The sequence below is a fragment of the Carcharhinus amblyrhynchos genome, chromosome 6, assembly GCF_965287045.1.
Source record: "Carcharhinus amblyrhynchos chromosome 6, sCarAmb.v2.hapA, whole genome shotgun sequence".
NCBI classification, from domain to species: domain Eukaryota; kingdom Metazoa; phylum Chordata; class Chondrichthyes; order Carcharhiniformes; family Carcharhinidae; genus Carcharhinus; species Carcharhinus amblyrhynchos.
The window spans coordinates 52,852,378-52,875,829 of NC_137329.1; the positions used below are offsets into that span (position 1 = coordinate 52,852,378).

Consider the following 23,452-nt stretch of genomic DNA (forward strand, 5'->3'; position numbering starts at 1 on the left):
CTGTGTTAAAAAAGCTTGCCCCTCTCATCTTAAGTGCATGCCTTCTAGTATTAAACATTTCAACCCTGGGCAAAGATTCTGACTGTTAACCCTATGTATGCCTCTCATAATTTTATAGATTTCTATCAGATCTCCCCTCTGCCACTCCAGAGAAAACAATCCTAGTTTGTCCAGCCTCTCCTTATAGCTCATACCCTCTAATTCAGGCAGCATCTTGGTAAACCTGTTCTGCACCCTCTCCACATCCTTCCTGTAATGTGGCAAACAGTAGTGCCAAAGCTTCTTTTAATTGCTCGACTAGTTAGTTGTTCCACTAAAAGCTTTTCCCATTTTCAAAAAGGCAAAATGCTGTTTGTTCAGTTAGGAGGGTGACCGTCTTAGACAGCGGCATCATTACATCTTTGTATCATTAACAGTTCCACGATGGCAGCAGTGAGGACCAGCCTCTCTCGACATTGCTGCTGCTTCAGTGAGTTGCATTTGTGACGCTGTGCCAAGTTAAAAAATCCCAAACCTGGCACTTTGATAATCCTCAGTGGGAGAATTTCCTTCAAAATATTAAAATGATCACAAATAAAGCATTTGTATGGCATGCCATGAGATGGGGGTTATTTTTGACCTACCCTTGTCTCAAGGGTCACGAGGCGTTTTTCCTGCTCTTGAAGCCGGTTGATTGATTTCGATAATGAATCCACCCTAAAAGGGAAAAAAAACACTGATTGAATTTGATCTCAGCCATGACTGAAAAAGTGCCATTTGAATTGAGGCTGAATGGAATTAGCCATTGTGATGTTAGTGTACCTTTAAGAGTTTTTTATAAGGTATGTTCACATCATTAAGTGATGTCATTGTTGGGAGGAGAAGAAACAGTGAGCAAGTGAGATGATAGGAGCTCATTTGCAGTTTCAGTTTGGAGAGTTGGAGTTTTGGCAGCATCAAACTGAAAGAAGGATAGCAAGAGTTTTTATAAATATATAAAAAGGAAGAGGCTGGCTAGGGTGAACGTTGGTCCTTTAGAGGATGAGAGGGTAGGGGATGGGGATATGGCTAAGGTATTGAATAACTTGAATAACTTTTTTGTTTCTGTCTTCACGGAGGAGGACGTGAATAATTTGCCGGGTGTTAGCGATGGAAAGGTGGTAGGACTGGAGGGTCTTAATGACATTACTGTTACTAGAGAGGCGGTGCTCGACAGACTGGAGGGGCTGATTGTGAACACGTCCCCAGGACCGGATGGAATGCATCCGAGGGTTCTGAAAGAAATGGCGGAGGTGATAGTGGATGCCTTGGTGGTTATTTTCCAGACGTCGCTGGATTCCGGGGAAGTGCCGGATGATTGGAAAACGGCTAATGTTACGCCGTTGTTTAAGAAGGGTGCCAGGCAAAAGGCGGGGAATTATAGGCCGGTTAGTTTAACGTCTGTGGTAGGTAAAATGTTAGAATCTGTCATTAAGGAGGAAATTGCAAGGCATCTTGAAGGGAATTGCTTGATAGAGCAGACGCAGCACGGTTTCATTAAAGGGAAGTCGTGTCTGACAAATTTACTGGAGTTCTATGAGGATGTGTCTAGGGCAGTGGATAGAGGAGAGCCGGTGGATGTGGTCTTTCTAGATTTTCAGAAGGCGTTTGACAAAGTACCTCATAAGAGGTTATTGCAGAAGGTCAAGGGACATGGAGTTGGGGGTAGGGTGTTAGCGTGGATAGAGGATTGGTTGTCAAATAGGAGGCGGAGAGTGGGGGTCAACGGGTGCTATTCGGATTGGCGGATGGTGACTAGTGGAGTGCCCCAGGGGTCGGTGCTAGGGCCTCAGCTTTTTACCATTTATATAGATGATCTGGAGGAGGGAACCGAGTGTAGGGTGTCGAAATTTGCTGATGACACCAAGATTGGGGGAACGGCAAATTGTGCGGAGGGTGTGGAGAGTCTGCAGAAGGATCTAGATAGGCTGGGCGAATGGGCCAGGAAATGGCAAATGGAATTTAATGTTGGCAAGTGTGAGGTGGTCCACTTTGGTAGGAATAATGGTAGGAAGGACTATTACTTACGGGGCGAAAAACTGCAGCAGGCGACGGTGCAGAGGGACCTCGGGGTCCTTGTGCATGAGTTGCAAAAACCCAGCTTGCAGGTGGTCAGGAAGGCGAATGGGATGCTGGCCTTCATAGCGAGGGGGATTGAATATAAAAGTAGGGAGGTCTTGCTGCAGCTGTATAGGGCATTGGTGAGGCCGCAGCTGGAGTACTGTGTGCAGTTTTGGGCGCGCACCTGCGCAAAGATATTTTGGCCTTGGAGGGAGTGCAGAGGAGGCTTACTAGGCTGATACCGGAGTTGAGGGGGTTGAGCTATGAGGAGAGGCTGAATAAACTAGGCTTGTACTCGTTAGAGTTTAGAAGAATGAGGGGAGATCTCATTGAGACGTATAAGATGATGAATGGGATGGATAGGATAGAGGTGGAAAGACTCTTCCCGCTCAAAAAAGACAGTAGGACTAGGGGGCACAGCCTCAAGATAAAGGGGGGGCGGTTCAGAACGGAGTTGAGGAGGAACTTCTTCACTCAAAGGGTGGTGAATCTCTGGAATTCTCTGCCCGTTGAAGTGGTGGAGGCTGCCTCGCTAAATATTTTTAAGACGCGGGTTGATGGGTTTTTGATAAGAGAGGGGATTAAGGGTTATGGGGAGAGGGCGGGAAGGTGGAACTGAGCCACGACAGATCAGCCATGATCTTATTGAATGGCGGGGCAGGCTCGAAGGGCTAGATGGCCAACTCCTGCTCCTATTTCTTACGTTCTTATGTTCTTATGTTCTCTCCCTGGTTTTTCTTTGAAAATTCTGTTGCTTAGCTGAAAGGATAAAAATCTGCTGTTGTTGGGAGCTGGACTAGAGTCTCTCTGGAGCTTTGGGAAGCTGTCTTGTCCTCAAACTGTTTGGAGTGAATCCAGCGAACTGCAGACTTCAACCAAAGGATTCAATTTCCACTATCACGTGAACATTAGTCTGTGCTGTGTTAAACCTGTTATAAGGGTCTTTTGTCTATGGGATTGATTTGATTGGAACATTGTAGATATCTTTGTTAAGAGTTATTCATCATCATGATTGTTTGTTTCTTGTTTGTAATTGATAAAAGTTCTTGCTAATTTTATTATATATGTTAACTATATTCTTAAATAAACTTTATTTGATAAAAATTTCTCTAGTAGGTCACTTAATCATACCTGAAGTGAAACGATCTCAAGCTCATACTAGCCAAATTCAAGAGACAAAACTTATGATTCAGGCGGGCTCCATAAAACACTTGAGTTCCTGACACCATACACTGGCGCACAGGTTGGGTCAGGAAATAGAATATTTACATGGCTCTAGTCACTTGTATTTACATAAAGAGTACTTTGAATAGATTCTAGAACCAATTTGAAAATGACATTCTTGCCACCCAGTTCCTAAACGTTTGTGAACAAAAATTAGTTTAATTGATTGGTGGATTGGATTCAGAGATGGGGAAACACCTTAAGTCCATAAGATATAAGAGCAGAATTAGGCAATTGAGTCTGCACTGCCATTCAATCATAGCTGATGTGACTCTCATCCCCATTCTCCTGCCTTGAATTCTTCAAGCCGTTATTATTCAAGAACCTATCTATCTCAATACTGGTGAGACTTGGGTTTTCAATATATTCAAATCTCAGCCTTGGATTCAAATTTTGAAAGAAGGTTTAAAGATAAAGTAAAGAACAGCGAACAGTACAGCACAGGAACAGGCCCACAGTGTTGTGCTGAACATGATGCCAAATTATACTAATGCCTCGTCTGTCTGTCCTTGGTCCAGATCTCTCTATTCCTTGCATATTCACAATCTTATCTGCCTTCACTACTATCCCAGCAGTGTGTTCCAGATACATACTACTCTGTAAAAAAAAACTTGCCCCTTATCTCCTTTGAGGTTTCTCCCCCTCAAACTAAAAAATGCAAACTAGTAATTTTTTTAAAAAGCTGATTTTAACAAGATTTTAACTCCAAAAATATGCGGGTTAGGTGGATGACATGCTAAAATTGCCCCTTAGTATCCTAAAGTGTGTAAATTAGATGGATTAGCCATGGAAATGTGTGGGATTACAGGAATAGGGCCAGAGAGGGGACCTGGATAAGGTACTCCATCGGAGAGTCAGTGCAGACACAATGGGCCAAATAGCCTCTTCTGCACTGTAGAGTGTCTATGATTCTATGTGGATGAGAATAAACAGGGGAAAATTAATTTGAAAATTTTACTGACCATGAAACTAATCCAGAATGACACGTACAGACAATATGGCAATATTGGAAAAAATAGCACAAAAACCTGTCTTATCTGCCAAATTGGTGACGCCATCTATTGGATGAGATATTAATCTGAGACCCCATCATTCTCCAGGTGGGTTTAAAAGATCCCATGGCACCATTTTGACCAGGAGCATGTTCTCTGGTATCCTTGCCAATTTAAGACATGCATGTAGTCATGAAGCTATTAGATTAAGTAGCCAAGTGGTCTTCCTCATTTACCTTACAATCTTAATAATACTTCCTAACTCCACCCCAGTAATCTTGCTGAAGAATTTATTTGGAGATGGGCCAATATTAATTCGAGACTTAAAAGAATACTAAAATATAGGAAAACCAGTTTTCAAAGCTGTAAATGTTTCAAAAGAAAAAGTTGCCACAATCATTTTGGACATTGCAAAGACAGGAATCTCCTTATAATGTTGAGATATTTTTAATCTTATTCCTTCAGAGTATCTCAACAGAATGGCACTCTTCCAGCTTTTAATTCATGGAGACCACACTGTGTTTTGGGTTAGTTCAAAGGATCAGAACAATGCTGGTAAGGCTACATTTACTACCCATCCTTAAACTGCTGGTGGTCATGTGATGGGTGAGGGGTTCCAAGTGTTTGACCAATGATGATAAAGAAACAGTGATATATATCCAAACCAGGATGTCTGTCCACTGTTGACACTGCTTATGTTACAGGGTCTAGTTTTCATTCCTAATACACTTACTTGGTAGAGGTTTTCTTCAGTCTTTCAGTGCTGCTCTCTCTCTTTCCCTTTTCCAAAGCAGCCAGATAATTCTCTTTCTGCACAGATTCCCAGATCCGAAGTTTCTGGTCCAAGGCGTCTGGCAAGTGTTTTTCTAGAAGAAATACAAAAAAAACGAATCCCGATCCTTTCAATGGGGATTTCTATAGTCATTTCTGAAAGCAAAATCAAACTCTCTGCATTTAATTTCAATTCCATTTCTCTGCAATGCCTAACCCACACACACACACACACACACACACACACACACACACACACACACACACACACACACACACACACACACACACACCCTTGTGGAACGTCTTGACTCAGAAGATAATGCTGAGGGACCACATTCATGCGAGTGCTCTTCAAGCAGGAGATTATGCAATGTGTTTGGCAGGCTGTGACAAGGGGGAGAGGGGAAGGAGAGTTTGCCAGCTTTGAAACTTTGGTTTCAAAGCCTGTATTTCTGAGACACTCGACAACTGAAAGACAAATTAAACCTTCTAGATTTCTGGGAAAAAGGGTAGTAACTTTGAGGTTTCTGACTGTGACATCAAATTTCTGGAGAAATCAGACTGTGACCTCAGGTTGCTCAGGAAACAGAAGTCGATTGAATCCACAAGGAAAACATCCAAAGCTCTGGGATCAGATTCATGCAGGAGGTCCAAGCAGGCAGACCACAGAGTGGTGGGTGCTGGGACAGCTGCAAAGAATGGAACGTGAAGACTGGGTTTAACAGCAGGGCTGGTGAATTAAAGTTGCTCACACTGCTTCAGTTATACTGGGCAACCTTTGCTATTAAGACTGTCGTGGGCTGAGCTAAGAAGTTTGCCCTTTTAGCGAAGGGTGTATCCATGGACCACGAATGGAGTGACACTGCTGCCAGAGGTGACTACATGACTATGTCCTGATTGAGGGAAAGGAGCTGAACTCTATCTGAGGGAGTTCTGAAGGACTTCACGGCTGCACATGATGCCATAAGCTTAGGGAATTGCCAGTAATTCTGAGAGATTCCTCTTTGTTGTCATGGTTATTTTTAGTTTCAACAAAATGCAATTTGCCAGTTAATTCACATTTCATTTATGTTGAGGTTTGTTTCATTATTCAAGTTATAAAAAAAGACATCTTGTCCATCGATTTCCGATTTCTTCCTTCGAAGCAACTTTGGAAGATTGTTTTCGGGTGAATGATATCCACAACGATCGTAACATTAGCGAGATTAAGGCTGCCTGGGCAGTGGAGGGGGGACATAGTGGTTAGGACTGCTACATCACAGCACCAGGGACCCAGGTTCAAATTCAAGCCTGGGTGAATGTGTGGAGTTTGCACATTCTCCTGTGTCTGCGTGGGTTTCCTCCGTGTGCTCCAGTTTCCTCCAACAGTTCAAAGATGTGTGGGTTAGATTGATTGGCCATGCTAAATTGCCCCTTATGATCAGGGAGATTAGCCATAGTAAATGTGAGGATGGGGCCTGGGTGGGAATGTTGTCAGTGCAGGTTCAATGGGCCAAATGGTCTCTTTCTGCACTGTAGGGATTCAATGATACCTCAGCAAATTAAACTCCATTCTGAAAGTTTTGTTGCAACCTTTAAGTTTCACACGTCCACTTAATCTCACACATTCAGCGACATCGCAAGGTAAAAAGTGGCACTCAGGCAAGTTAATGAATACATTGGCATGTGTATTTTCTTTCTGAGCTGTAGCATGCACATCAGTAGGAGAGTCACTTACCAAAATGCTCCTGCTTGTGCTGTGGTTCTTTAATAATTGCTCGAATTAAAAGATTTAAGTGGCTAATGATGATGAAGGGTGGGGCCAGAGCAGGCCGGCTGTGGTACTCAACAATGAGGTTGTAGCGCTGGAATTTCCAGAATATATCTGTGTTTCCCTGAACGAGCTGGAAGGTATAACTGGAAGGGAAAGTAAGACAGTTAAATGGAAACCAGTGCCATATTGTACATGCCACAAGAGCTGCGAATTAGTGTCGTCGACCTGGGTACAAACAACACGAGGTGCTGTAGTCAACTTGGGTACGAGTCAACATTAGGCATTAAGATCATTCAACCTTCCAAGCTTTATTACTTGTTAGCAATGCGCTGCAATAATTCATATAGATAATTAACAGTTACAATTAATTACAGGAAATGAGCAACTTTCTAATCCTTCATTTGCATACATAGTCCACCAATCATAGCATAGCTTTTTGCCGCTTCTTAACCAATAGAAAACTGCCTCCTTCATTAGCTTCATATGTCACCATATCTTGTTTTTTGGTATTTGTCATAGTAACTTGTCTTTGTTTCAGCCTGTGGCCAGGGCCAGGAACGCAGTGTTTATGAAACCGACACAAGGTTAGATTAGTTTCTTTCCTGAATATGCAACCATTGACCTCAAATGAGGCCTTGTTTGACAATAAGATTTTCCATTCTTACTGACAGACTTGCCTTATTGTTGCTGTAACTTCATTTCCGTGTTAGTCTGGGTTGTGATCTGGCAATTACAACGGGATCACATCTGGGTCCGTATGGGGACAATTAGTTATAAAAACCATTTGAGATGCATACCTGGCACCTGCCTGCCTCCATGCCAATGATCATTCGCTTTTACAGGGAGGAGAGTTGTCATTGAGCTATAGCACTGTTCCAAACGGATGTTAAGTAAGGAACAAAAACTAGTTATTTTGTCTTCCATTCACCTGCAAAGACCAGACCCCCACTTGGTGCTACACTGTAGTTGTGCTGGTACATTCACTTCACTGGACCATTACTGTACTGAAGATTCCCTTTCTGTGGAGCAGGAATAGCTTAGGGGTCCCTAGAGTCATCATTTGACGTATGTGGGCAGGTAAGTCAAAGATAAAGCTTGAATTTACATAGCATCTTTAAAACAGCAAAACAGAGCATTGCCAATGAAACTTTGATACCAAGCGACAGAGGGGCCACCTGGGCAAAGAGATAGATTTTGAGGAGCATCTTTGATGAGGAAAGATATGGTGATGTTCAGTGAGAGAATTCCAGAGCTTATGACCTAGGAAACTGAAGGTATGGCTGCTAATACTGGAGCAATGAAAATTGGGGAAAATGCCAGAATTGGAGGTGAAAAGATATCTAACATTGCAGGGCAGGGGAAAGTTACAAAGATTGGGAGGAGTGGAGCCAGGGATGCATCAGAAAGCAAGGATAAGTGTTTTAAAATTGAGGCATTGTCAGAACAGGAGCCAGTGTAGGTCAGCAAACACAGGTGATGGGCAGGCAGTAGTTGCTGCGAGTTAAGAGACAGACAGTAGAGTTTTGAAAAACCAGAAATTTTTTTTGGCGGGAAGATGGGAGCTGGTCAGAAGAATAGAATTGTCAAGTCTAGATGTAATAAAGGCATTAAGAAGAGTTTCAGCAACAGATGAGATCAGGCAGGAGTCAAGTCAGGTGATGTTACAGAAATGGCAGCAGGCGATTTTGCTGATGTCACTGATACGTGGTCAGGAGTTCCTCTCTGGGTTAAATTCAATACCAAGTTTGCAAGTAAGCTGCTTTGGTTTGAGACATTTGCCAGGGAAATGGATGAAAGGGAACACAGACATTGGTTTTGGACTTCTCAACATTGTGTTAGGGGAAATTTCCATTCACTCAATACTGCATGTCAACAAACGGTCTGACAATTTGGAGACAGAGTCCATGGTGGGAGAATTGAGCGCCATCGGTGTACATGGGGAACCTGAGGGGGCGCTGTTGTAAGACGTCACCAAGGGGCAGCACGTGGATGAAAAATAGAAGGGGCCAAGGATTAATCCTTGGGGAACACCAGAGGTAAAGGTGCTCAAATGTGAACAAAAACTATTGTAAATGATACTCTGGTTACCATTAGTTACTTAATAATGGAATCTGGCAAGGACAGTCCCACCTTGCTAGATGATAGAGGAGTTGCATAAGAAGGAGGGTAATGTGGTCAATTGTGTCAAGGGCTGCAGACAAGGTGAGGAAGATAAGGAAGCATGGTTTACCATGGTCAGTCAAATCACTGGAATTTGTGACTGATGAGGACCATTTCAGCACTGTGACAGGCTCAGAAACCTGAATGGAGGGATTCAAACATAGAATAAGGGGGAAGATGGGCACTTCCTTTGGATGCTGGCAACACATCCAAGGATTTTGGGGAGGAATGCAAGGTTGGAATTGAGGCTTTTGAGGCTACTTTTTATTTGAGGAGATAGTTGGTGCCCAATTTGAAAGGAAGGGGGTCATTATCTGGGAAAGAGGGCCACTAACATAGCCAGCATGTGGGCGAGGAAGGGTGGCTATTCATTGTTTGAGAATAGGGTTGAGTGAGCATAAGGTGGATTTCATAGAAACTGCGTCAATGTGGCTCCAAGAAATGGAATCAACCTAATAAAAGCAGTTCTCCACCTCTGCCTTCGGTCGCAGCAATTTTCCACCAGAGATAAAACAGCGACACCAAGAGAAGCAGTGAGGAATTTCAAGACCTGGGTGGCTGACTGTCAGACTGACTGCAGATGATACTGAAGCATATACACTTCACTGGCGCTTACGTCAATCTGATAGCCAGCTAGGTGTTGGAAAGGTAAAATAATCTGAACCAAAATAGTTTCTTGTTCAGTTACCTAAATGAAATGTTAAAGTATATCAGGTTTCACTGCTGTGGTGTTGGGTGCCACTACCTTTAAATGGACCCGTTAAAAGCAGCCAGTATAATCAAGGACCCCACGCAGTCCAGACATTCTCTCTTCCACCTTCTTTCTTCAGGAAAAGATACAAAAGTCTGAGGTCATGTACCAACCAACTCAAGAAGAGCTTCTTCTCTGCTACTAATCAGACTGCTAATGGTCCTATCTCACATTAAAATGATCTCTCTCTACACCCCAGCTATGACTGTAACACTACATTCTGCATTCTCTCCTTTCCTTCTCTATGAACAGTATGTTTTGTCTGTATGGTGTGCAAGAAGTAATACTTTTCACTGTATACCAAATATGTGACAGTAATAAATCAAAACAATGCAGCATCGCACAGCTACTAGTATTCAATTTGTTTGTCAGAATTAAATTCATCACAGCGCAAAACCATTAATACTTTTATTCTACAGGATATCAGATTTATCGGTAGAATCAGTCACCTGCTCTGCTGCCAGCTCACGCGTGCGCTGGGTGGCCGAGGAGTTTCATTCTCAAACAATGAATAGCCACCCTTCCTCGCCCACATGCTGGCTAAGTTAGTGGCCTTCTTTTCCAGACAATGACCCCCTTCTTTTCAAATTGGGCACCAACTATCTCCTCAAATAAAAACCAATGGCTGCAATTGCTCTTATCCCTGGTATCCCTCAAGCTCAGGGCTGAGGCTAATCACCCTGGTATTGAGATATGTAGTGAAGAAAATGATAGGAAAGGGGCAGGGAGAGGATTTTTTGTTTGTCGAGGTTTGGAATTTGGATCTGAAGAATCTCAAATTGTTCCAAGGGTTGAAGTGCTTCAGACTGCAGTGTACATATGGATAGGCCTGAACGAAGAGCCTTTTTCCCCCTATCAAATGATGGAGTTATACTGCAGAACTGAGTATGCAGTGCACAAGTAGGTCCCCACACACAGAGGGTTCATTTTGACCATTATGTCTCTCACCCATTTTTCAATCACATTTAAAATATAACAGGTAAGCTGATCCAAAATCACCATTTTGATATCATTGTCCAAAATCAATTAATACTTAGATTTACCTATTGGCTTCATTTCAATAACAGTGGTAACCCTTTTAAAATCAAAAGGTTCCTGGTGCCACTAAAATAAAACTGTCAAACCACTGACCGGAAAATTTAAGCCTTTAAGTCTCGTAAGACTGGAAGGCTTCTTTGCTGAGAAACATGTTTCCAATATACGTTTTGTCTCAAGAAAGTTAAATAATCAGCAACATTGACTTTACAAAGTAGCATGTCATAAACAAGCTAACCATTTTGCATTTCTAAGCTCATGTAACTGAAGAATATTTTTTTAAAGAGGATTGTCATGTCAAAGCATCTGGCAAACCTTTAATTATTTTGACTAGTGAGGATTATAAAGCCTGACCTGCTATTGTTTCTGTCAATACATCACAAGCCAATGGCGCAATGTTGCACCCGCATGCTTTCAAAGCAATGGAAGCTACAGAGGTCAGCACATGTTAGTATTATTACATTATCTCCCTCTGGCATTGAACAGGGTGGAATTCAAAGTTGCAAAATAGAGTATCGTCAAAACTGCTCCAGGCAAATTGTTCAAGATGTTTGGGGTCCAACCCTTTACCACATGAATAGAGTGCAACTCACTTCCTGACTTCATTACTAACTGATCCTTATAACTAACTGATCCTTCCTCGCTCTGCCAACAAGCTGAGTACTAATAATGAAACATGCTTACACATTGAAAAACTCACTTGCAGAAATGGCTCATTCGGGCATGGGAATTAAAACACAAATCAGACAACTCTGTTGGAACAAGCTGATTGGATTTGCGTCCTCAATTAGTCCATCCTGTCACAGACTCTTCCCCAGCCCGCTCCCCTGCTCCTCTCCAAATAAAGTACCTTCAAAGTCAGGACACCTTCGTTTGAATCTGAACCAAACAGATTCCATCCTGAACAAGATAGACAGAGGAGGGAGGCAGTGAAACAAAAAGGCAAATGGAGAAAGTTGAAAGAGAAAATACAAAGCCAAAGGAGCAGAGAGATGGAGGCAAAGAATAAAAGCCAGAAGTGCTGGTTGGTAGAAACATAGAAATATAGAAAATAGGAGCAGGAGGAGGTCATATGGCCCTTTGAGCCTGCTCTGCAATTCATTACAATCATAGCTGATCATCCAACTCAACAGCCTATAGAAAACCATCTCAAGCTGATGCATTTCCCCTTGACCGTCAATGGTTCCCCTCCTGACTTCACATATCCTCTCTACTTTCTACAAGGCCAAAGTCAGGAATACTCATCAGGAAAGCTGAATGGCTGTAGTGCACCACACATAAAACCTTCTCAGTAGTGTGTGTGTGACTGGTCCTTTCATCACTGAAATCAATGTACCACCCATTTCACTGGCACACCAGTCATAGTATGCATGATGTACAGGTGGCACTGTAGCAACTCAGCATGGTTATGTAGATAGAAACTCCCTTCCCTGTGAAGGACAGGAGCTATTGCTTGGGATGGGAATATCATCACTTCCAATTTCCTCTCCAGGTCATACATCATTCCTATTTGGACTTCACCAGTTTTAGGTCAACAACATTGAAATCTATTTTGGGTGCACCATTGTTACAGAGACTGCAGTGGTTCAAGGAGAAGGACCAGACTCACCTTTGCAAAACAATAGGGCAATGGCAATAAATGCCAGGAATTTGATTTGGTTTATTGTCACGTATATTAATATACAATGAAAATGATTGTTTCTTACGCACTACACAGACAAAGCACACAGTTCATAGAGAAGGAAACAACAGAGTGCAGAATAGTGTCACAATTTTAGCTAGGGTGTAGAGAAAGATCAGCATAATATAAGGTAAGTCCATTCAAAAGGCTGATGGCAGCAGGGAAGAAGTTGTTCTCGAGTCGATTCATTCATGATCTCAGACTTTTGTATCTTTGAGACCAAATAGGCGAGGAGGACAGATCATAGAATCCCTACAGTACAGAAAGAGGCCATTTGCACCGACAATAACCCCACTCGGGCCCTATCCCGGTAACCCCGTGTATTTACCCTGCTGGACCCGCTGACACAATCCGCCGCCTAACATGCACACCTTTGGAGTGTGGGAGGAAACTGAATCACCCGGAGAAAACCCACGCAGTACCAAGGAGGATATGCAAACTCCACATAGACAATGACCCGAGGCTGGAATCGAACCCGGATCCCTGGTGCTGTGAGGGAGCAATGGGTGGGTGGGTGCCATCATGGCACCCCAAAGTTTATTTATTAGTGTCACACGTAGGCTTACATTAACACTGTAATTACATTACTGTGAAAATCCCTTAGCCACCACACTCTGGCGCCTGTTTGGGTACACTGAGGGAGAATTTGCATGGCCAATGCACCTAACTAGCATGTCTTTCGGACTGTGGGAGGAAACCAGGGTGTGGAGGAAACACATGCAAATAAGAGCAAATGTACAAACTCCACACAGTGACCCAAACCAGGAATAGAACTGCGTCCCTGGTGCTAGCTACTGTGCCACTATGCCATCCCCAAGAAGAAAATGGGGGTGACATGGTGCCTGGATTGGAGATGTAATGGGAATGATTCATGCTTTCTAAAGAGTGTTGGATATATTTAAATTGTGATTCTGCCCAACACAAAAGTGATTTAGTCAGACACAGCTCTTTCATTACCCTATGAGGAACACTTTCCATAGGCATTATCTGTATATTTACACTACCAGTACAAAGATTCTCCCAACCATTGCCCCATCTGTAGCCTCAAAGCGGGAGAAGCCCTAGTGGAATTCTAGATGTTTTATACGTCACCTAAACATGGCGATCAGAAGATTCAACAGCAGCACATTAGTGACCAGCAGGAAGATGACCAGAAGCATGATGACCAGCCAGTTTGCATAACGATTAATGCAGTATGGCAAGTTATCTTCATTTGTCATGTTGAGTTGGTTACTGAAGCAGGATCGATTAACCATCCGAACCTCTAGAATTAATTACATAGAAATCATCTTCAGTATTGGCAAGCCCAAAATTGCAATAGGAGGTGGATTATGGCATGCTAAGTCTGCTGTTGACATATATTCATTGGAAATCTTCATAATTTATGCTTTGACAACATAAGTTAAAGAAATAAAAGAAAATACAGTCTTATTTTTAAATTCCAGTACATCCCATCCAAAATTGGAGAATCAAGCAGCATAAAACAAGGCCATTCAGCCATTCATACATGTACCAGCTCTTTGAAAGAACTATCCAATTATTTCATAGAATCTTATAGTGCAGGAGGCCACCATTTGGCCCATCCAGTCTGCACTGACCATAATCCCACCCAGGCCCTATTTCCATAACCCCCATGCTAGTCCCTCTGATACTAAGGGGCAATTTAGCATAGCCAATCCATCTAACCCGCACATCTTTGCACTGTGGAGGAAACTGGAGTACCGGGAGAAAACCCATGCAGACACGGGTAGAATGTGCAAACTCCACACAGACAGTGACCCAAGCTAGGAATCAAACCCAGATCCCTGGTGCTGTGAGGCAACAGTGCTAACCATTGTCCCACTGTGCCAATTATTTCTTTAGTTATGTAAATGTTTCCTTTTCAAGTTTATATCCAATTGTCTTTTTGAAAGTTACTGCTGAACCTGCTTTCATCACCCTTTCAGGCAGTGTGCTCAGTTTAAATGACCTGAGGACTCGACTGAGCTATTCGATTAGAACTTAAACCACATACCATCTATCTCATCGAGTGGAATCTGGCCAAATATCTGAAGATAAGGTCGGTAAAGAACATTCCTGAAGATCCAGTCCACACGGTTCTCGTTGGGATGCAGTAGAGCCTGAGTGGCCACACCGTAAGCAATGAGCCAAACGCTCAGGAAAAACAGGAAGAAGAAAACATCTTTCATCTAATGGAGGAATGAACATAAGTGAGAGAGCCAGACGTTAGCTTGCCCCTGTTCACCCCGACCCACTAAACACTCAAAAGTCAATTCATAAACATTGGGAAATTTGTACAGTCACAAACAATGACCTTCAGCTAGAGAAGGAGGAGGAAGATCATGGATTAAATCAACAAATTTTCATGCAAGCTCTTCGATGATTTGTACAAGCTCACTGTGATTGACAACACGTAACTAAGCTAAACAAACAAAGTCCCAGTCTTTCCCCAATCTTTGTGGAATTTACTGATTATAGTGAAGGTGATAAAGGGGATACCACAGCACCCCAGAGGAAGGAATCAAACCTGGTTCCAGCTTCTGATCACCAGGCAGTTACTGTTACTGGGAAGTGCATGCCTGAACGTGATTGAGCAGTCAGGATAGCACATACGCTAAAATAGCTTGTCAACATTCAGCAAGGCCATTCACTCAAAGGGATAAACACTGTGGGCAGTACAATGGCACAGTGGTTAGCACTGCTGCCTCACTGTGCCAGGGACTCGGGTTTGATTCCTGGCTTGAGTCACTATCTATGTGGAGTTTGCACATTCTCCCCGTGTCTGCATTGAGTTTAAAAATTGGCAGGTCATGTTGCAGCTTTATAAAACCTCAGTTAGGTTGCACTTGAAATATAGTGTTCAATTCTGGTGGCCACATCACCAGAAGGATGTGGGGGCTTTGGAGAATACAGAGGAGATTTACTGGGATTATGCCTGGTATGGAGGGCATTAGCTATGAGGAGAGGTTGGAGAAACTTAGTTTGTTCTCACTGGAATGACAGATGTTGTGGGGTGACCTGAAAGAAGTTTACAAGATTATGAGGGGCATGGGTGGAGTGGATAGTCGCAAGTTTTTTCCCCAGGGTGGAAGAGTCAATTATTAGGGGGCACAGATTTAATGTGTGAAGGGTAAGGTTTAAAGGAGATGTACGAGGCATTTCTTTTATACAGATGGTGGTGGGTGCCTGGAGCTCACTGCCAGATGAGGTAGTGGAATTAGATACAATAGTGACTTTTAAGGGCTATCTTAACAAATACATGAATCGAATGCGAATAGACGAATATGGTCCCAGAAGGGGAGGGGTTTTTGTTCAGTCAGGCAGCATGGTCGGTGCAGACTTGGAGGGCCAAAGGCCTGTTCCTGTGCTGTAATTTTCTTTGTTCATTTCCTCCAGGTACTCTGGTTTCCTCCCACAGTCCAAAGATGTGTGGGTTAGACTGATTGGCCATGCTTAATTGAGTCTTGTGTCAGGGGATTAGCAGGTTAAATATGTGGGGTTATTGGAATAGGGCCTGGTTGTGATTGTGGTGGGTGCAGACTTGATGGGCTGAATGACCTCATTCTACACTGTAGGGATTCTATGACCAAAGAACCAAAGATCAAATGTGTGCAGGTTAGGTCAATTGGCCATAGCATATTGCCCCTTAATGTCTAAAGACGTGTAGGCTAGATGGATAAATATAAATGTGCAGGTTACAAGGAAAGGGTGGAGGGGAGGGCCTGGATGGGATGTCCTTTCAGAGAGTCAGTGCAGGCTCGATAGGCCGAACAGCCTCTTTTTGTACTGTAGGGATTCTATGATTCAATAAGTTGGTGAAGCCTTTGTCAATAAGTGCAGTACGAACTAGTCAGTTTGAACAATACAAAATCTACTCCTCTATCCTTCTTGATTCATGATTATAAGAGTTATGGATAAGGTATCAGCCAGCATCTCGGCAAAAGCTAGCCCCAACAGAAGAAGAAATGACCATTTTGTTTTTTTTAAAAGAATCTTCCAGTTATATTCATAACTAACTAAGCTTTTAATTACACATCTACACGTTCAAGAACCAGAACCGGATGAGCAGAAATTTCCAGCAACCGAACATTGGGAACACTGAAGCCATTGTCTTTAGCCCTACCACGACTCTGTTGCCTTGTTATCAACTACACCTAGGCAATTGTCTGCAGCTGATCCAGACTGGGTCTCAGCTTGATGTCTTATTTAACTTCGAAATGAGTTTTTAACTGCATAACACCACCATCTAGCAGACCCACTAGTCGTTTCCTCATGGAGCAGTACGGAGGTGAGGTCTGCTGCCTCACAGCTCCAAGGACCCGCATTCAATTCTGGCCTCTTGTCACTGTGTGGAGTTTGCATGTTCTCCCCGTATCTGCGTGGGTTTCCTCTGCTAAATTGCCCCTTAATATCAGGGAGATTAGTACGGTAAATACATGGGGTTACGGGATATGGGCTGTGTGGGATTGCTATCGGTGTAGACTCAATGGACCGAATGGCCTTTCCTGCACTGCAGAGATTAATGATTCTATTTTATGATTCTATGAAAGTTGGGGTTGAGCTGAGGTGACTGATAATCAAGCTCAATCCTTCCTTCACAAAAAGAGAAAATGCTGGAAAATCTCAGCAGATCTGACAGCTTCTGTGGCGAGAGAATAGAGTCAACATTTCGAGTCTGGATGATCCTTCATCAGAGCTATCCTCGAAACGTTGACTCTATCCTCTCTCCACAGATGCTGTCTGACCTGCTGAGATTTTCTAGCACTTTTTTGACTTGGTTTCAGATTCCACATCTGCAATATTTTGCTTTGATCGCTCCTTCCTTCATTCAGTAGTCACACATATACTTTCCAGTGGAAGTAAAGAGGGCAATTATCTAATCTCCCTGATTTTGTTTTGCCACAGCAAGTCCAGGGGTTTGGAGGCCATTTTGTGGAGCTACTCCAGCTGAGATCAATGCTGAGCATTGAGCAGGAATCAGACTTGGGCCTTTCCTGATGTGGGTGGTATCATAGCACATTATAAACTCCATCCAGTCGGAATTCTGTCTGAGCACTCCGATGTCACTAAATTCAATCATTATAAATGTCAGTGAGAAGGAAAAGGAAATGTTTGTGATACTGAGATATATGTATGTTGGGTGTGTACTGCCCCTTTCAGAGCGCGGGGTGCCCCAGGGTGGAACTCGGTTAAGCAGTTTAGGATCTGACTGTGGGACAGTGCACACCTATAATAAAGAGCTCCCTGATGCTTAAGTTACCAGGCCTATTCTGTGGTTCTTCTTGCACCCTACGTCGATAAGTACATCCACGTTAGATAGTAATCCTGGTTGTAAAATGTGCCACCACAATTACTGGCACCCACCATTCGTTCCACAATGATAATCTTCGGTCCCAACTGTTTATTGATGGCAAAAATATGGATCAGTCTCAGGGCAAACACCATGAAATCTAGGCACAGAGTTGTGCGGCCTGCATTGTATGTGACCGATAACATTCTGTAAAAGGAAGGGAGAACATTGCCACTTAGAAAAACAAACACAGATTAAATAAAAGCTCACTTATTAGTGTAGAGTGGAGACACAATGTGAAAAGATATGTCAAATGCTCCTGTTAGCATAGGTGCAGCAGACAAATTCATTTTCAGCTCACCAGAAGGCTGGTCAAGAAGGCTGAGGCAAGAAAGGTTTAGCTTTGTTTCATTCAGAACAAATCAGTTCAATGAATTCAATCGGCTAGGATGCCAAGCATATCAATGTCTTTTTAAGTTTTGAGACTGATTGAAGATATTACAAAATAATATTGACTGGACTAGGTTGACATTTATGCCAGATTTTTTAAATACAACCAAAGGAGGAAGACAGTTTTGTTACAATTTTATATTGTTTCCTGGACATTACAATTATGGGCAGGATACAACAAATGTATTTGTGATCTCGTGAAATAGTGGTTTAAAATAAGAAAGTACCATTAGTATTCAAATGAATTGTAATCCGCATGGTCTAGTGAAATAGAGCAAATCTATTGACACATGAAAAATAATCAAAGTGTCAGCAGAATTGGTGGTGGGCAAATATCGATGGAAAAGAGGGCGAGATCATGACAGGCTGGGGAAACAAAAATCCCAAAGAGAACCTCAGAGAGGCAGCTAGGGAAGACATGAGAGATATGGCGCAGCACGGTGGCACAGTGGTTAGCATTGCTGCCTCACGGCACCAGGGACCCGGGTTTAATTCCCGGCTTAGGTCACTGTCTGTGTGAAGTTTGCACATTCTCCCCATATCTCAGAGTTTCTCCAAGTGCTCCGGTTTTCTGCTGCTGTCCAAAGATGGTTAGCTGGATTGTCATGCTAAATTGCCCCTTACTGTCCAGGGGACTAGCTAGGGTTAATGTGTGGGGTTGTGGGGATGGGGCCTGGGAGGGATTGTGGTTGGTGCAGACTGAATGGGCCGAGTGGCCTCCTTCTGCTCTGTAGAATTCTATGATTTTATGAGAAAAACAGCAACACATTGGAGACAGGAGATTTGTAATACACCTCACACAAATGCAAAGCACTTCAATTAACAGTGAACAGAATCTCCAGCAAGTATATTGAAAGGAAACACGACTGTTCACATTTCAGTGCAGTCAAATTTCAACAGGTTGAAACTGGCCTTGGGCGGCAGCGAGAGCAATTTGGAATATCTATCCTCATCCGGTTTTCTTTTTCATTGATGTCAATGGGAATAATAGAAAAGAAGAAACCCAAGAGATGATCTCAATTGCCTGTAATACTGGCAGAGAGACAGAGGTACCCAGGTCCTCCATAGCCAATTACTAGTGTAATGACAAGGAAGTGTGACCACTCAAAGCCAAAACAAAATGCTGAATCAGTCCTTGCTTCCAGTGGAAATGGACAACTGGAAAACTCAAAAGGTCAAGCAGCACCTTTGGAAAGAGAAACATAATCAATTGGTGCTCTTTCAGCGCAACTGAAGAAAATGTTTGAGACGTTAGAGGCTTAAAGTAATTATAAGACAGGAAAAAGGCAGGGATCAGGAAAAGAGAAAAAGGGAATGGAGGAGCAATTAAATGACAAAAGGGACTCATGAGTCTGCTATTGTCATTTACATCTCCTCTCTACACAAGTTTTGTCTTTTTATTTGTCTCTTTTTAACCTCCTTTTGCCAACAGCCAATTTGTCATTAATCTTCCTGCCTTCCACACTTGAAGGTACTGAATAACCAGTGATTTCAGTGTTACCTGTGAAATGTAGGATGTCTAACAGGTCATTCACTCTTGGCCTTGCCTTGCTTTACCTGCCTTGAGCTGCACCTATTTCTTCCGTGCAGTTTTTGATTAATTAAGAAAGATACTGGCCAGAATTCTCTCAAAAAATTCTAAGTGTTGAATTTGTGTGAAAACTGGAATAATTCACGCTCTCTTTTTCACTGGGAATTCAGAGAAGAAATTCCCACATGCTGTGCACTGCAAAGGCCACCAACGTGAATATTACATTTGAGGGGGCAGGACCCATTCTCACTGGAGAGGCTGAAATCAGCATGCTGAATGGACCAGCGCTCATGCCCTAATCTGTCAGCGCCGAGATTGACATACGCACTGATGGCCTCCCAATTGCAGGCCAGCCCCACAATCCCCGCATTGCCAGCCCCCCATCCCACTCACAGCGCAATTGCTGGCCCCCTGACTATTCCCTGGCCCAGCCCCATGCACTCCCTCCCACCCTGCTCCAATTTCCAGCTCCTCATCCATTCCCCCACTCCTGACAGTTTGACACTCCCCCCATAGTCCTGACCCCCTCAAGAGGCTGACCCTCTTGATCGCTGGCTTCCCTCTTTCCCCCAAGGATCCCCATGCAGAGTGGGACCCCCCCCCCCCCCCCCCATCCCCACTGATTGCTCAAATAGGCCTTGCCCCATTGTTGGACAGTGCCAAGATGCCCCCCTGGGCATTGGCACTTTGCCCAATGGGCAGTGGGAGAGTGTTGGCTGGATTCCTGACACAAGCACCACCAACTGGTTGGAGAAGCAGTCGAAGACCACTGGTGTTTAGGTGGGTGAAGTCCGACAGAAATCCCTCAGGGATTTAGGACCCCAATGACAGAGACCCCAACACTGACCTGCACGTCACTCCAGCTATGAACAGTATCAAGGCCACCATATCACACTTGTTCCATGAATCCTCCACATACAGTTTAAATTTCTTCACTATGTTAGTGTTTCCTTCGGTGAAAAAACTCTGGAGAGAGAACAAAAAACATCCAATTACAATTTGTGAAGCAATCTCAATATTGTGAGCAAGTCAATTGGCCGAGTAGGATGCTTATTTAGGGAGGTAGGTATAAATAGAGTCCACCAACAACAGCTTGTGCTGTATCAGTGAGTTCCTTTCATAGCAGGACTTGAGAAAATTAGAGAATATATGTGACAGTGTGTGGACATGCATTATCACTGAATGATTTATAACCGAGGTGGCCCATATGGAGAGGCAATGGTCTAGTAGTATTATCACTAGATTATTAATCCAGAAACTCAGCTAATGTTCTGGGGACCTGGATTCAAATCCCACCATAGCACGATGGTAAAGTTCAAATTCAATAAAAAAAATCTGGAATTAAGAATCTACAGATGACCAGGAAACCTTTGTTGATTATCAGATAAACCCATTCAGCTCACTAATGTCCTTTATCTGGTCTGTGATTCCAGAGCCACAGCAATGTGGTTGACTCTCAACTGGCCTTGGGCAATTAGAAATGAGCACTAAATGCAGGCCAGCCAGTGATGTCCCAGGAATGAATAAAAAAAATGCTACATGCAGTCAGGGTGTCTGGAAAATATTTATCTCAAGGATTGTAATAGCAAGTTAATTACTCATTTCAGCTGGGGGCTTGTTATTTGATAGAGCTAATGAACTTTTGTTTACCCATAAGTTTCTTTGGGAAGTTGATTGACAGGGTCATGTGATAATGTGGGTCTGTAGCTGAGAGAAAGAGGCTTTTGCAGTTCTAGCTGGGAACTGTTTCAAGACAGAGGATGCTTCAAGACAAGGTGCTCTGGGACTCATTTTCTCTCTGAAGGCTTCAAGATTGTTTATACTCATTAGAGCAAGTCTATTCATTGTTGATAACTATACTCAAAGTGACATTTAAGTCTGTAAGAAGAATGTTGCTTATTTGGAACTGAAACAGTGATAAGTTAGAAATTAAAGTTATTTCTTTGCATTTTTAAATATGGTTCAATTGTTAATTATTAAGCTGCTTCATTTGTTAGAGTTTGTAGTTAAACTGTGTTATTAAGTAACATTTGTTTTACTATAAAAGATCCCTCATTTGTCAGTGGGATTACTCCTGGAGTGAAACATCATATCCTCACATTTATATGAACAATGTTAAAATTGTTGGGGTCCAGTCTGGCTTCACAATATACCTTGGGGTTCTGGTCCAGGGCCCGAACACCACAAATTTAAAACTGTTAACTTTAAAAATAAGTAGCAGGCTCCCTCTTATGGTGACTGTGAAAACAGCAGTCCCACTTCCCTGCATTTCTGGAATCAAAGAATGTTTGCATCAAAAAGGGAGGCTATTCAGCCCACTATATCCGTATCGGCTTTCCATAAGAGTAACTCCCACTCATGTAACTGGAGCCCTGCAAATGTTTTGTCTTCAGATAATTATACAATTCCTTCTGAAAAACCACAATTGAATCTGCCTCTACCATACCTAATCAGTCTGAGTAAAATGCTGTTCCCCATGTCGCCTTCAATTCTCTTACCAATCATTTTAAATCAGTGTCCTGTGGTGCTTTATGATCTGTCAGTCAATGGGGACAGTTTCTCCCCATCAATCCAGTCTATATTCCTCATGATTTATCAACACCCCTATGAACTTCCTCCCCTCAAACTCCCAATCTTTAAGGAGAACAGTCCCAGTTTTCTCCAATCTATCCAACTGTCTGAGATCAGAGAATAAAAATCATAGAATCCCAATAGTGCAGAAGAAGGCCATTCAGCCTATTGAGTCTGCACTGACTTTTCGACAACAACCCCACCCAGGTCCTATCCCCGTAACCCCATGTATTTACCACGCGAATCCCCCTAACCTTCACATCTTGACATACTATGGGGCAGTTTAGCACAGCCAATCAACCTAACCTGCACATCTTAGGGAGGAAACCAGAGCACCTGGAGGAAACCCACACAGACACAGGGAGAATGTGTGTGTGGAATTTGCACAGTCACCCAAGGTTGAAATTGAACCCAGGTTCCTGGCACTGAGAGGCAGCAGCTAACCACTGTGGCACCTTTGTCCCTGGAACCAATCCCCTAAATCTTTACTGTACCCTTTCTGAAGCCTCTGCAACCTCCCTGAAGTGCAGCATCCAGAATTGGATACAATTCTCCAGTTGAGCCTGAGACGGAGTTTTGATGACTCCCACTTCTCTGGTGTTAAAGAAGTGAGAAGTGACAGTACTAATGTGCAAATCAGCATGGAATATATACCTTTGAGGGTTTGGTGCACTCTGGATTGTCTTCACAATATTTAAATTCCCAACAAACTTGCCTGCAAAAAGTCACGCAAGTGCTTCTTTTTGGAAAGCACTTAAATAGCATTTGATCCATTGCCACAGATGCGCAGGCTTGTACGCTGCTCCATTTTACTGTCACCTCATTAGGTATATGTACTTGTACTGCTGCACTGGGAAGAGGAAAGAGGTGTGCTTGTATTGACATTGTGACTAAATTAGTATGGCTATTTTGGTATGATTGAATGAGGTGGGACAATCTGTTCTGTAAGTGAAGAATCCAGTGCACTGGTTGTTGGTTTATTTATAGATTAATGTTCCTTCTACTTTGCCCGAAAACTTTCTTCAATCCTAACATCAGGAGCATTTCTGACTGCAGCAGGGAGGCTGGTCATTCTGCTTTTTTTTGGATGAGATGGCCAATTTAACAATGCCAATTGGTGTTAAATCAGGGGCAATTGTGTGTTTTGGGTCCAAGCCCACT

At 43.0% G+C, this 23,452-nt stretch overlaps 1 protein-coding gene across 1 annotated transcript in view; it reads right to left on the reverse strand.

The window, feature by feature from the left end:
• trpm5 (transient receptor potential cation channel, subfamily M, member 5) overlaps positions 1 to 23,452 on the reverse strand; it is a 108,064-nt gene that overhangs the window by 13,742 nt on the left and 70,870 nt on the right. Inside the window, exons 18-24 of the mRNA XM_080191464.1 lie at positions 20,568 to 20,686; positions 17,814 to 17,946; positions 14,464 to 14,638; positions 13,542 to 13,713; positions 6,787 to 6,965; positions 5,029 to 5,161; positions 624 to 696 (exon numbers count right to left, since the gene is read on the reverse strand). Of these exons, the coding sequence (XP_080047590.1) occupies positions 624 to 696; positions 5,029 to 5,161; positions 6,787 to 6,965; positions 13,542 to 13,713; positions 14,464 to 14,638; positions 17,814 to 17,946; positions 20,568 to 20,686 (984 nt within the window). The remainder of the gene's footprint in view (positions 1 to 623; positions 697 to 5,028; positions 5,162 to 6,786; positions 6,966 to 13,541; positions 13,714 to 14,463; positions 14,639 to 17,813; positions 17,947 to 20,567; positions 20,687 to 23,452) is intronic.